Source organism: Lagenorhynchus albirostris, chromosome 5 (genome assembly GCF_949774975.1).
Source record: "Lagenorhynchus albirostris chromosome 5, mLagAlb1.1, whole genome shotgun sequence".
Lineage (NCBI taxonomy): Eukaryota > Metazoa > Chordata > Mammalia > Artiodactyla > Delphinidae > Lagenorhynchus > Lagenorhynchus albirostris.
Genome location: NC_083099.1, coordinates 23,706,031 through 23,720,991, shown reverse-complemented (window position 1 = coordinate 23,720,991; position 14,961 = coordinate 23,706,031). Strand labels below are relative to the sequence as shown.

Sequence of the window (14,961 nt, the reverse complement as noted above, 5' to 3'; positions counted from 1 at the left end):
AGAACATTAGGTAATCTCAGCTAATCTTTGGAGATATAAGCATTTAAGCTCACATTTTTAAAAACTTAAATATGCTATCTGTGAAATGCAGACACTTAATGATATCACGGTTTAGGCACTTTGGATGAACCTTGCTTCACAGTGGTTTAAAACCATGAAACTTCCAAAAGTGATCTTTATGAATTAGCAGTGATGATAAATTTTTCAACTCTTTGTACATATGCCTGTGCTCCCTTCACCTGGATTATGCATTAAACTTTCTAGTTATTTTTACCAAGAAAATTCACATAGGCTTAGGAGCAGACAGAAAAAAAAAAAAAAGGAATGAAATCTATTGTGGGTAAATTAGCATGTGAATTGAAATAAGATTCTATGCATGGCTCTTAGGCTAATAGGAGAAAAGAACCAAACTCAGTGGCTTGGGACAGGGATCCCTGGCCAGAGGGCCTTTCTGGTGCTCCCACCTCTGTTCCACCAGCAGATAAAAGGGTAATGGCTATAATAATATGGCTGGTTCCTTGCCCAGCATCTTACATGCAGAAGGTTGCTAATGATCACTAAACGGATTACAGGAACAAGCAAGTGAAAATCAACTCAGAGCGAAGTCGGCAGTGGCAGACTTCAGCAGATGAAGAACAATCCAAGATGACAGAAAGTACTTAAGCAGCTGATAACATTTTGTTTAAATTTTTATAACCTAAATTCAAGGATAGTCATCTCTAATCTCGCTATTTTACAATTATAAGGTAATCAATGAAAGGGGGAAAATATATAGATATCCAATTAGTGTCCGTGTGCTAGGCCAGGCATCACAGCCATGCAAACTAGTAACACTCACAATTGAGCACACAACCGTCTCCACGTTCTAATTCTGCCACCTTGGACCAACGGTATAACCTTAAAGTGGAGATAACGCCTACCTGTCTCCCACTATAGCTTTGTGCAGATTAAATCAAGCTGTGAAGAGATCTGAAGATTAAAATCCCTGTTTGTTATTGCTGTTAGCTCTCAGATTCAGCACCAAATCAGAAAAAGTTATAAAAATCACCTCCATCCTCAAATTTTGCATTCTTCAAAATGATTCCCCTGAAGTAGGATGATGAATTAAGTGAAATGGTTTTTGACTGCGATCACTTACAGGCAGGATTTATGAATGGAAACATGGGAAGGCCACTCTGGCCAGCTCTGAAGCCCTGGGCTTTCTTCCTGGGCTATTTACAGAAAGTGTATGGCCAGGGGAAAAGATCACGTTTGTTTTTACAAGCCAGTCATGACGTGACTGAAGAACTCATTTCCTCTCTCTGCGAGGTCACCCTCTTCACCTGAAGGTGCAGACACAAGAATGGCAGGGAAGAAAGGAACCTCCCCTTAGCCGCCTACATCAGCCTGAGTCAATTCCACAGACCAACCCACAGGGTGACAGGCATGGAAGTCAAACACCCTCCTTTCCCAGGCATGACTCTCTGATGCTGCTCCTTGAGATGTCATCCAGATCATGACTAATGAGTAAAAATAAAATGCATTACATAACAGGCTTCAAAATTCTACTGCTGAAATAGGTTGTACAGAGATAAGGGAGTGCATTCTTACTTATCATCTGTCCTACATTTCTAACAGCTGAACACAATAAACTGACTGAATTGGATGTGGCAAAATGAAGAGTGTGAAAAAATATTTTAAAAGCGATTTTATTCTGATTGTCATATTACCCCTGAAATATATAATATACCTGGAGAGTTCCATGCAAATGTGGAGACTGAGTAAATATTTGCTGATTCTCAAATATCATCATTTATCTTGATCGAAATCCGATATCATTTAGCAAATAACATATATAGCCTCACAAATCAACCCCGGTCTTATGTAGTGTATACGGTACCTATTTGGAAACATGAGGTAAAGCCAAACCAATGTTTTCAACTAGAATGTCCTTTGTCAGTGCTGTATGTGGTATATAAAAATGAAGATGGAATGGGAAAGGGAACGTGCAGGAAGGAAGAAGCAAAGGGAAGGAAAGTCAGTCCTCACTTTGCTGAAACCTTCCAGGGGAAAAGTGTGTCATCTTACTGGGCTCATGCATCATAATCACTTGAAAATTATATGGGTATAATTTTATCCTTAAGTGGCCTCTGCTTAAGGACAAAGACACAAGGCAAGAAGAGAATTTTCTTTGAGGACCTGGAAGATCGCCAACAAAAATTTAAAATGACAAATAGAGGCTTTATTTCTTGTTCTCAAACTCATCAACCTTTTTTAGAAGGCTGTCTCTAGAGAGTTTCTTCTAGTTTACAAGGAAGATCCAAAATGCTCCTCAACCTGTTTTTCTAGCTTCCAAACCAACATTTTTGGGGGCTCTAAAAGAGACAACAATGACATGCAAATGAGTTTGCATGTGGAAATAGCCTGATTGCCACAATTGTCCTTGAATACACGTACTGAATTAAGTTACAGCTGAGGATTAACATCCGTGGCAGGCACAGCTCTCAGTCCCTGTAACCTAACAGGAATCTCCTTGCACTTTGCCAAACATGAGACACTGACACCCATCAGCAAATGCGCAAAGTGTATTTACAATCTCGTTAAGAGCTCCCCTAAGTTAAATATAGACATATATAAAGTTAACTTCCCTGTGCAATTAACACACAAGGATACTGGTTCCTCCAGGGAACTGTGCCGGAGCCTCTCTGTTTACAAGTACAGTAGTGATTAAAAGCATAAACAAAAAGAGCAATCTTGGCAGGACCACCAGCCTACCAGTGCTGAGGTAAGTGTTCATCTACCTTCTGTCCTTGATCTAAATTATACCATGAAGTCAAGACTTCCCCATTCAATGACTTATCTGGCTCTTCACCCGAAGGACGTGTCAAGAGTGTGATAAGTATTTAAATAAGCCACGTCAGTGGTGTGTGTTAGTCTAGAGCTGCTATCTCAAGTCCAGGATAACGTTTATGAGAAATGTCTTAAGTAACACTGGCCAACGTGGCTGTCAGATAGGATCTCAGGAGCGTGTTTCCCTAATTTTTCAACGATTTAGGGTGACCGTCATTCATTTCCATAGTCTGGATCCAAATGAGAATTCAGTGCTTAACTAGGCAAAGGTCATCTTATTTAACTCAAAATTTTCAGCTATAACTCAAGCAACATACTCCTGACTTTCATATTACAACTGCCATATTTACTGCTGAATACTACGATTTTAATTTTAAGCAAGGCTAGACGGGCTCAGTCTAGAACAGTGTCCTTTCACCTTCCCCGATGGCAGCATTAGGAACCACAGCCTCATTAGTAGGCTGATTTCTTCTCCTTGTAAGAGAAGCCAAATGCTCTGCATGTCCTAGGAAGCCACTACTGGTCCTACCAAAAACTTACAACCCATACCATCTTCCTTCCCTCCTGAAGAGAATGTTAAACCTTGATTTGCAATAAAGTAAGAAAAGCTTACACCTACTGCTCTCCCCATGCAAGAAACTATGTTTGAGGACCAGTCATTTGGGCATTGCTTCAAAAGGCACATTTATTCCAGTGGCAATTTGAACCAGTAGAAAAAGAGAGAATAAGATTAAAAACAAAACCGAAAAACAGGATGGGTTTTGTGGAACACATAAGTAAATAGCAATCTGGGACCTATACAAACCACTTAGCTCCTTCCCAATAGTTTAACCAGAGTCCCTAAGGTAGAATAATTCACAGTTGTATCATGACACACACAGGCCTTCAAAAAATACTGTTTAAAAAAGTAGCTGAGAACTCACAAGCAGCTTGCCCTGATGTCCAGTTCAAGTATATGCAACGCAGAGGAGCTGCAAGTTTCCAAACTACATGATAAAGAAAATTCAGTGCAGATCACAGGCTTCGATAAATTATGAAAAATCATTGTATATATTACTATTTAACTAACATCTAAGAAACATTTTGAAATAATTAACGTGTGTTCACATTCCATGCATTTTCTAGCAGGTTAAGCCCTGGGTTAGTGTCTCTGTGCTCTTTTCCTACAAAGCTCTATTCTTTGACAAATCCAAGCATTCCTCACACTGAAACGGAAGTACCCAGGGATTCTGTCTACTTACCCTCTTTACTGCATGCCTGACCTCACAAGGGCTGCTCGTTATTACCTCTGGCAGAGAAGACGACTGGAAGATCGAACTGGTTGGGGGTTTATGTGGGGTTCTATTCGCGCTGCCTTAGAAGAATCCCTGGATGTCACAGACACCACCTGCATTTTTTCCAGGGGCAAGAACCAGCCGCCCTCTCCCTCCTCCTTGCCCCACCTCCCTCTCCCAAAGCCCTAAGTGCACTGAGTGCACTCTCCCAAAGCCCTTGTCGCACTGAACTTTTTCCCTGTGGTTTTGCAGCACCCTCCTCGAGCAAAGAAGGAAACACAACAAAACTTGAAAACAAACCAACAACAGAAACTTCAAACAAACAGGTGAGCGAGCCGGCAGCCTCCTCCAAGGCGGAGGCTCACTTTTTACCGCAGAATTCGGCGTTGTTGAGGAACTTCTTGATGACCAGCCCCAGGCAGACAACCAGCAACAACATGTAGCCCACGGTGCCCGAGAAGGTGGGCGCGTCCGGCGGCGCCTTAAGGAACTGGCGCAGGCCCTCCTCCACGTAGTACACCTGGTCGTAGATGCTGAGGAAAGTGAAGATGTGGAAGAGCTGGTGGCTGTGGCCGATGATGTCGAAGAGGCCCGGCTGGATGCGCTCGGGGATCTTGCTCACGTTGAAGAAGGCGGCCACCACCAGCCAGAAGTAGCGGCGGTAGAAGTGCACGAAGAGCGTGGGGTTCTCGCCCCGCAGGTCGAAGAGCCAGCTCTCGAGCATGATGGGGCAGGCCATGCTCAGGGGCATGACGAAGACGAAGGTGCGCAGCGCGAACGGATAAGAGCACCAGTCGGTGCGGCTCTTGCAGCAGGCCACGGTGCAGGCCACGGCCAGCAGGAAGGCCACGGGCAGCACGAGCGCGCGGTAGGCGGCAATGAGGCCCGTGCAGTCCACGTGCCAGCCCAGGCGCTGCTGCACGTACGGGGTCATCACCCTGGCGTCCAACAAGCTCAGGCCGGGCAGCAGGTAGTAGTAGTAGGCCACAGTGCTGCCAAAGCCGTAGTAGCTGATGGACGCGTAGTCCAGGTAGAAGAAGGCTGCGCGCAGGCGCAGCGACAGGCAGCTGAACACGTGCGCCGTGCAGCTCATGGCGAAGGTCAGCAGCACGCCCGAAGCGTAGCACCACAGCGGCAGTAGCCACGGATGGTGGAAGGGCACGTCGCGGCCGCTCAGGAAGAACAGGCGGCAGAACTTGCTCAGGAACAGCAGCAGTGGGATGAAGTGCGTCCAGAAGTTCAGCGTCTCGTTGGTAGGCTTCAGCACCGAGGCTAGGCACTCCTGCGCCGTGCACGGCAGCCGCCGGTAGCCCGACAGGATGAAGCACTCCACAAAGTCGTCGGGCACCTCGTCCCAGCGCAGCAGCGGCTTGGCGGAGGCCGGAGCGTCCCCGGAGGGTGAGGGGTGGGGGCGTGAGGCGGCCTCCGAAGCCGCCGCGGTCGTGCCGGGCGGGCCCTTTGTGCCCGCGCTCCGGGGCTGCAGGCGCCGCGGCATGGTGCCCGGGGCTTGGCTAGGGCGCGCACAGGCGACCTCTGGCGCCGGCTCCGGCGCGCTCGCCAGTCCCCGCCGGCTGCCGTCGGAGCCTTTGTGCACGCGCCGGGGGCGTCGCTGCAGGTTCACGAGAAGACCTGAGCCTTGGAGCAGCCGTTCCTAAAAAATAAACAAATAAGTAAATAAAAATAGTCATCGATTTCGCAGCCGCGTAGCGACCGGTAGGAGCGCACGGGGCTCGGCGGCCCCTTCCCCAGGCTCCCTGCTACCGGCTCTCGGCCGCCCGCGCTGCTGCAGCGGCGGTGGCGGCGCGGCTGACGGCGGCGCTGCTGCGGTGACTGGGCATCGCGCGGTGCGGGCGCAGCAGCAGCCGCCCCCGGCGCGGGAGGCGGGGATGTGGGAGCTGAGGCGCTGGAGGGAGGGAGGGACGGGCGCACTGGGGGAGGGCGGGGGCCTCTCTGGCTAGTGTTTCGCGGCGGCCTCGGGGGATAGAGTTGTCCCTGGGCTCGAGTTCCGTACCATCCCCCCTCCCTCGGGTCGCAGAAGCCCGAGCTGGCCCGTTAATGATTGATGCGGGGGACCAAAGGCTGCGCCCGCGACTCAGCAGCCCGCGCCGAGGGCGAGGGTCGGCGCGGGGATTCGAAACCCGACAGCCACGCGGGCGTTCGAGAGGACACTGGAGAAACGCGTCCGCTGGGGGCGGGGAGCTGCGGCCGCGGGGGGAGGGGAGAGGAGCGCAGCCGGCGCGCCTGAGCCGGGGCAGGGCGGAGGGATGCGCTGACAGTAATCTCCGGAGGGGGCGGGGGCGCTCCGGAAATCGGGGGCCTTTGAGGCCATGTCTGGATCGGGGCGTGTCATTGTCAGATACCTGGGACTGCTCCTCTCTTTCCGTGTGTGTGCGCGCGCCCGCGCGCGCGGTCCTCACTCTTAGCACCATATCAAGCATTAGTTTGTCTCCTTTCGTCTAGCGGACTTATTCAGGTGCGTCACTAACCTCCTTTCGTCCTTGTCCGGTCCAAACGAACGGTCCTCTAAACTGGCCTGTGGTCGCGCTCACCAGGCCTCGGGGGCCGCAGCTCACCCGTGCTCCTGTTCTTGTGTCTTTAACTAGGAATTTTGTTTGGAGCCCAAAGTCCTACAACTAAGAGCGGGCTGCTCAAACTCCACGTTTTAATGAAAATTTTCAGGTGAAGACCAGGCGATTCAGAAAGCCTGTAACGATCTGAGGAATTTATTAAGAAGGGGTTCCCAAGCAGAGCTGCGCCTGAGTCAAAGGCTGATCATAAGTGGGGGCCGTTGATGACGGAGGACTAAAAGGAGGAGGTGCGTTCTAGCCCTAACTGAGAAGAGAACGGAGACGAATTCGTAGAGACTCGGAGGGGTGGCTTGGAAAAAGCTTATGCATAATTTAGCAGAAGTACCTGGCAGGCTAAGTTGGGTGGCTGGAGCCCAGAAGAAAGGAAGACTGAAGAATGGAAAACAGTTGTGATGCACTGCGCTGTGAAAATATGCCCGTAAGCCTTGTGAAAAGAGGGGCTAAAAAACCTGCCTCCTGTAAAATGTTTATCATTTCACGGAAGTTTCTCTTAGTGATGCCTTGGGGATGTGACTGAGTCTGACTTGCATCACTGACCTGCTGTATAGTGTCATGGCAACAAGGGCGAACCTTTAAGGAACCAGGCACTGTTCTAAGTGCTTTAGAGTTTTAAAATTTTTTAGGTATTATTATTTTTCCCATTTTGCAGGTAAGGAGGTGGAAGCACCACAACGGTGAATAATATGCCCAGTTGGCAGAAGGGGGATTTGAACCCAGCAAGCTGCTTCTGGATCTTGTGTACTTAAAGCAGAACATCCAACAACCTGATTTGCTCAGAAGAAACTAGTAGGGAAGGATAGTCTGATTTGAGGAAAGCCTTTCATGTTCATTTTATAAGTGAAAGGCCACCTTCATCACTATAACAAATCCTGTAGGTACGTCAAGGAAGATTTACTTAGTGGTGGCTCAGAGGACTTAAGTTATGGATAAGAATTATTTATAACTAAGAAACCATTCAGTATTGTAAATGTCTAAAATTACTTAAAGGTACTAGAAACAGTCCCTTTAGAAGTTTCCGCTTTCTCTTTGAAAAAAGTGTTTTCCATTAATAACTGCTTTAGCAAACTCTTACACAACTAGACCAAAGGTACACTTGGGTCTCGAGCCTTTCTGAACTATCACAAATTCCTTATTAATGGATTTTAAATAAATGAGATTTTGCCGTAGTTACTTAACTAGTATTTTGTTTTGCCACTGTCTATAGCCTTGTTTTTGTTTTTGCGGTACGTGGGCCTCTCACTGTTGTGGCCTCTCCCGTTGCGGAGCACAGGCTCCGGATGCACAGGCTCAGCGGCCATGGCTCACAGGCCTAGCCGCTCCGCGGCATGTGATATCTTCCCGGACTCGGGTACGAACCCGTGTCCCCTGCATCGGCAGGCAGACTCTCAACCACTGCGCCACCAGGGAAGCCCAGCCTTGTTTTAAAGCAAAACCTAATTTCCTTTCACATCTGGACTAAGGATCCAGGCTAATTTGTAAAAGGGATTAAGATTCAGCCATTTATAAATCAAACCTGGGAATGATAAAACTGAATCCAGGGCAGACTGGAAAAAAAAATTTTTTTTCTATTCTCTTTGTTACTTCATAAACAACTTGAACTGTAGAAAAATGTTGATTTTATAATAAGCCCCATATTTACCAACCTCTTAGTTGCATAATCAGCTCACTTACATAATCGGGAGAAATAATAGAAAGTTCACATCAAATGAAATAATGGAATTGACTCTAAATGAAAGTGAAAAAACTCTGGCTAGATGGAATAACATTTATCTTGATGACTAAGAGTGATGAGACTGGCTATGATAAAAGATGGTGTTCTTTAAAACACTCAGTATTTTATAAAGTCAAAAGATCTGTTATAACATTCTCATGTCTTTCGGAAAGTCTTTGTGACTTCTGCTTTTCTCTTTTCTCGCGCGTCTCCCACCGCACATGAGGCACAAAGTCAGCTGCTGCCTTGAAGTGGTGTTCCCGAAAGTTCTCTGATGCCAGCCAAAACAGGTGTCCTGGCTATACCTTGACAAGTCCAAGTAAAAAGGAACTAAGGAAACTGCAAAATTCACCTAACTTATTTATAAAAAAAAAAAACCAAAAACTATGATTTTTCCTTAATTACTACCAATCTATAGAATTAATTTTTCTTAAGGTTTTTGAGATGTAAAACTGTGTTCCCCAAACCTTACAAAGGCTGGCTTTTGTAGTTTAAGTCCAGTAAACTAACTGCCTCTTGTCAGTGAGAACCACGATTCCGTCCCCTGGGCTTGGCTAAACAGATAGAAGAAGTGGGCTGGCTGCCATTCCCTGAAGGTGCACTGGGAGATAAGGCATCTCTAAGGTAACCAGAACTACCAAGTTCCTGATAGAGAAGAGTCACCAGGTATTACATTGGAAAGCCAGTGCCAGCGTTTAGAGGCAGAAACCAGCTAGTTCTCCCAATTGAAATCTTGTCAAACCAAGGCTACAAATGTGTTTTTCACAGTTCTGCGAAGGATGCTGAGGGGTCCTGGCTGCAAAATGCAGTCATAGGTAGGAATTGTAGCAAGCAGGACAAATGGCTTTTGCCCTTGTGGTTTGCTGCCAACTATAAGTTTATTTGTGTTTCTCGCTGCAGTAATAAGATGAAGCGTATATAAAAATTCCGCAGCAAATGTGATGTCCTCTAATAAAGGTGATGAGATATTTGTAAAGCCTGCAGAAAAAAATATGCTATGATATTTGTTAATACTACATCTGGTTTTGGAGGAAGTAATTTTTTTGCTAGTCTCATTTTTAGAAAATCAATCAACCAACCAAACGAAACCTACTATGGACCCAGTGCTTAAATGCACCCATGACTCTGTATGAAGAGAATTCTATAAGGTTTCGTCCCTCTCCCTAGAATATACAGTCTAAACAAAGTGCTTCTCTTTCCTCAAATTGAAAACAGTCGTAATGTTATCATCCAAACTCTTCCATGCTGTTTGGGATTAAAATATACACACTACTATGTATAAAATAGATAACATGGGAAAGGGACGGTGGGAGGGAGAAGCAAGAGGGAGGGGATATGGGGATATATGTATACATATAGCTGATTCACTTTGTTATACAGCAGAAACTAACACAACATTGTAAAGCACTTATACTCCAATAAAGATGTTTAAAAAAATAGATAACCAACAAGGACCTACTGTATAGCACAGGGAATTATACTCAATATCTTGTAATATGTTGTATCTTCCAATATACCTATAATGGAAAAGAGTCTAAAAAAGAAAAGATATATATATATATATATAATATATATATATAACTGAATCACTTTGCTGTACACCTGAAACTAACACAACATTGTGAATCAACTATATTTCAATACAAATTAAAAAAAAAAACAATCACTTCCATGTCAGATGTGGTCACTACCAGATTATAGGGTCCCAGCTTCCTAATGGTGGAAAAACTCTGGCAGCGGCATCAGGTGTATCTATGGCAACTTTTTCAGGGCAAAGTGCAATCCAAAGCCTGGGTAGAGGGCTGAAAGTGAGAGAGAGAGTGGTGGGAGATTGAGTTCTTACCTGGCACCGTTCCTGCCTGGTTACTGACATGGTGGCAGGGTTCTCTCTCTCTTTTTTTTGGCTGCACTGCAAGGCTGGTGGGATCTTAGTTCCCCGACCAGGGATTGAACCTGCGCCCTCGGCAGTGAAAGTGTGGAGTCCTAACCACTGGACCTCCAGGGAATTCCCAACAGGGGTCTCTTTTGAAGGAAAGCTAAGGGAGCCTTGTTGAGGGTGTTTTTGCCTTTTGAGGTTCTATGCCGGGAGTGACAATTCCATATGCCCCTCTCCACAAGTTCACCTGCTCTCTACCAGTGGTCTCCAGAGTGGGCTGCACAAGAAGACCGATGATGGTGAAGAATAAGATGTCGCAACTTCTGTTTCAATAGATCTCATCCTTCTGAATGTCCATACTCTGAGAAGGTTGTATAATACGCTTAACGTGGAACCCATGGAGGTAACTTACAAATAATATGTTGGGTCGTGGGGAGCATCTAAACACTGGCAGGTAAAGGGCACGCGATCGAAACTGTTTGACGACTTCTGCCCTGGAGTCCATTGCCCTTGTTTGTCCGGTCTGCTTCCATCCCCTGTCCCAGATCCAGGATGGACTCCCCTTTCTTGCCTCTCAGGTTGCTGGAAAGGGTGTTTCGGAGTCACCGTCTGTCGTCCTACAGTCCCTAGGCTCTGATTAGCCCTGCCCAAGCCTTCAGCCCCTCCCATAGCTTTCCTGAGCTAATGCAGTCTCCATTCTGGAGTTATTTCTCCCAATTCTGCCCTTTCTGTTTCCTGACTAGAGCCCGGATTGTCTTCCTGTAAAATCCTCGTATTTACATGTTACATTCACCCTAATTCAGAGTTATCCTTTGGGGAAGAGACTTTTTTGGTGGTGCCTTTGAGGTGGCTTCCATTCATTTAACTTCAGAAACAGTGATACAAGTGTGTAAGATAGATGACTGAGTGCCTGCTCCTGATTATTTTATTTATTTTTTTAAAAATTTATTTATTTATTTTTGGCTGTGTTGGGTCTTCGTTTCTGTGCGAGGGCTTTCTCCAGTTGTGGCAAGCGGGGGCCACTCTTCATCGCGCTGCACGGGCCTCTCACTGTCGCGCCCTCTCTTGTTGCGGAGCACAAGCTCCAGACGCGCAGGCTCAGTAGTTGTGGCTCACGGGCCTAGCTGCTCCATGGCATGTGGGATTTTCCCAGACCAGGGCTCAAACCCGTGTCCCCTGCATCGGCAGGCAGACTCTCAACCACTGCGCCACCAGGGAAACCCTGCTCCTCATTATTTATTGACAGTTTTCCTTGAGACACAGTGCTTTGCACATAGTAAGTACCCAACACGTACTTGTGATTGGGGCAATTCTTTTCAGTACTGTAGTTCTTTAAAAGGTTAGACTCTTAGAATAGGCTTGTCCTGTAACCCTTTGGTCATCTACAGAGTTGGTCATGTAGTCCACCTCTCTTCCCATTTATCATAGTTGTTTCAGTAATTGATCATACACTGTATTCAGGTACGGGGATAGGCACTTTACCTATATTATCTCTAATTCTCAGAATACTCTTTGTAAGGTAAATCCACTCTCCTCATTTTCAGACAAGAAATCAGAGGCTCAGAGATGTGAAGCAGTTGGGTGGCAGGGCCAGAGTCAAACTATTAATTCCAAACTCCCCACTCTTTCCTTTATGGGGCACTGTCCCCAGCAAGGCTATGGTGTAGCCAGCCTTGAACATCTCCAGCAAAGGCACCTATTACCTCATATGGTCTCCCCTTCCATTTCAAGCATTTTAAATGGTTGTTGTTGGAGAACTTTGTAAATAATTAAATGAGCACAACTGATGAGAAAAAAGCCACTGTTACATCTTGGCCTAAAGGTCAGCCATAAGTGTCATTGAATGTGGTCACTGGTTGGATCTGGTTAGAAAGTCCCCAAAAAGAATGATGCCAAATAAGACGTGTGTGCGTGCAGTATGTGTCAGCTGCATATTGATTATCCATGGCTGGAAGGTACATTTCATACAAAGAGCATTTTCCTGTAAACAATTAACATCTGTTGTTACCAGGGGGCTTGCCACACCCTCGATCTCTACAAAGAGGCCAATAGCAGATCCTGTGATTTCAGAGATGATCCTTGCATTTAGTACAATATTATTGACTACAGTGATTGATTAATACAGAAAGGAAAGTATTCTGCTATGGTTTCATTTAGTTTTTTTTTCTTTTTAGAAATTAAAAAAATGTTTATTTAGGCATAATGCACATGCAACATTATATTAGTTTCAGGTGCACAATGATTTGATATTTGTATCCATTGTGAAATGGTCACCACAATAAGTCTAGTTAACATCCATCACCATACATAGTTACAAAAAAATTTTTTTTCTTGCATTGAGGACTTTTAAGATCTACTCTCTTGGCAACTTTCAATATGCAATACAGCGTTATTATCTGTAGTCACCATGCTGTACATTATAGCCCCAGAACATTAATTTTTTTAACTGGAAATTTGTACTTTTTGACACCCTTCACTCATCTTGCCCACCCCCAGCCCCTGAATATGTTATTTTCTTCCTCTGACTTTTTTCACTAGCATAATGTCCTCAAGGTCCATCCATGTTGTCACAAATGGGAAGATTTCACTCTTTTTTATGGCAGAATTATATTCCATTGGTGTATCCATCTATCTATCTATCTATCTATTATCTATCTATCTATCCATCTCTTCTTTATCTATTCATCCATCTATGGACAGTTAGGTTGTTTCCATATCTTGACTGTTGTAAATAATGCTGGAATGAGCATGGAGGTGCAGATATCTTTTTGAATTAGCATTTCCATTTTCTTTGGATAAATACTCAGGAGTAGAATTGCTGGATTGTATGGTAATTCTATTTTTAACTTTTTGAGAAACCTCCATACTGTTTCCACAGTGGGTGTACCAATTTACATTCCAATCAACAGTGCACAAGGGTTTCCTGTTCTCCAGTACAGGTTATTTCTTACCTTTTTGATAATAGCCAGTTTAACAAGTGTGAGGTGGTATCTCAGTGTGGTTTTGACTTGCATTTCCCTGATGATTAGTAATGTTGAGCATCTTTTCATGTACTTGTACATCTAGCTTTTTTTTTTTTTTTCAGTACGCGGGCCTCTCACTGTTGTGGCCTCTCCTGTTGCGGAGCACAGGATCCGGACGCACAGGCTCAGCGGCCATGGCTCACGGGCCCAGCCGCTCCACGGCATGTGGGATCTTCCCGGACTGGGGCACGAACCCGTGTCCCCTGCATCGGCAGGCGGACTCTCAACCACTGCGCCACCAGGGAAGCCCTACATCTAGCTTTTTAATGTAATGATTCTCTTTTTCTTTGAGGTACAGTGTCTATTTGTTGAAAATATTTATCAACATAATTATCTTGGGACCAATCACAAAACTAATTGAAGGTATCGTATCTTACATATATTGATTTTTTTAAAGAGTGTGATCTTACATTCACCTTGTGCCCCATTCATGTGAAAACCACAAGAATGTGGGGTTACCAATAATAGGACTTTCCTCCACACACTTAATTCATTTCTATACAATGAACAAGGAGCGTTTTTTTTTTTTTTTTTTTTTTTTTTTTTTGCGGTACGCAGGCCTGTCACCGTTGTGGCCTCTCCTGTTGCCGAGCACAGGCTCCGGACGCGCAGGCCCAGAGGCCATGGCTCACGGGCCCAGCCGCTCCGCGGCATGCGGGATCCTCCCGGACCAGGGCACAAACCCGCGTCCCCTGCATCGGCAGGCGGACTCTCAACCACTGCACCACCAGGGAAGCCCCAACAAGGAGCGTTTTTTAAAGAACATGTGTAGTCCCTTGGTCACCCAGTGGCATGTTTCCTTTGAGCCATGTGTTCTGAGAATTCTATGGTCAAAATGCATTAGTTTTGTTTTATTCTTGGTCCCTTCCCTGCTCCTCCAAACTTCCACCAAACTCCGCTCTAGATACCTCATTCTCATACACACTTAACTCACTGATTAGAGATAACCCAGTGCTGGATAGGGATTATTGAGTAAATCTATAGTGAGCATTCAGGAGACAGGCCAGTTGTTTATTTAACAAGCAATAATAAACACCACTTATGCACATAGCTGGTACCTATTGCTCAGGGCATGGAAAGGCAGAGGAGCAAGTTGGAGCACAACAAAGAGAAGTCAGAATCATCCCTCTTCTCACTTGGAGGGGAAATGGGTCCACAATGTTTTAATGCAACCACTTTGTGATTACTTATTTAACGCAGCCATTTTGAAACAAGGAACATTTCAATGCTGCTTCAAACACCATTAAGCTTCTGATGTTTTTACTTCTAAGTAATGTGCTAGACAGACACCTGCACCCCACCCACGGAGGTCAGGGCTGGGGTGAGGGTTAAGCACCATCTGGCAAGAAAACTATGGAAAACAGAGTCATGAGCCATCCACACTTGTTCATCTCAAAGAGAACTGTCATCCCTGGATTATTTGTTTGTCTGTCCCTTGGCTTGCATCTCTGTTCTCTGATTTCTCCTTTACTGTACCAATGCCCAGGCTCACTTCTTCTTTTTCTTCTTTTTTTTAAATAGATCTTTATTGGAGTATAATTGCTTCACAATACTGTGTTAGTTTCTGTTGCACGGCAAAGCGAGAATCAGCCATATGCATACATGTGTCCCCATATCCCCTCCCTCTTGAGCCTCCCTCCCACCCTCCCTATCTCACCCC

General features: G+C 45.5%; 1 protein-coding gene across 1 annotated transcript; it reads right to left on the bottom strand.

Moving 5' to 3' along the window:
- Positions 1 to 4,464: 4,464 nt before the first annotated feature.
- On the bottom strand, positions 4,465 to 5,598 carry PAQR9 (progestin and adipoQ receptor family member 9). Its single transcript, XM_060149154.1, has one exon. The coding sequence runs from the start codon at positions 5,596 to 5,598 to the stop codon at positions 4,465 to 4,467; it is 1,134 nt and encodes a 377-aa protein (XP_060005137.1).
- Positions 5,599 to 14,961: the final 9,363 nt, after the last annotated feature.

Bases quoted from the DNA above. Each gene is read 5' to 3' on its own strand.
- PAQR9 (XM_060149154.1), bottom strand. From the start codon at position 5,598: ATGCCGCGGCGCCTGCAGCCCCGGAGCGCGGGCACAAAGGGCCCGCCC.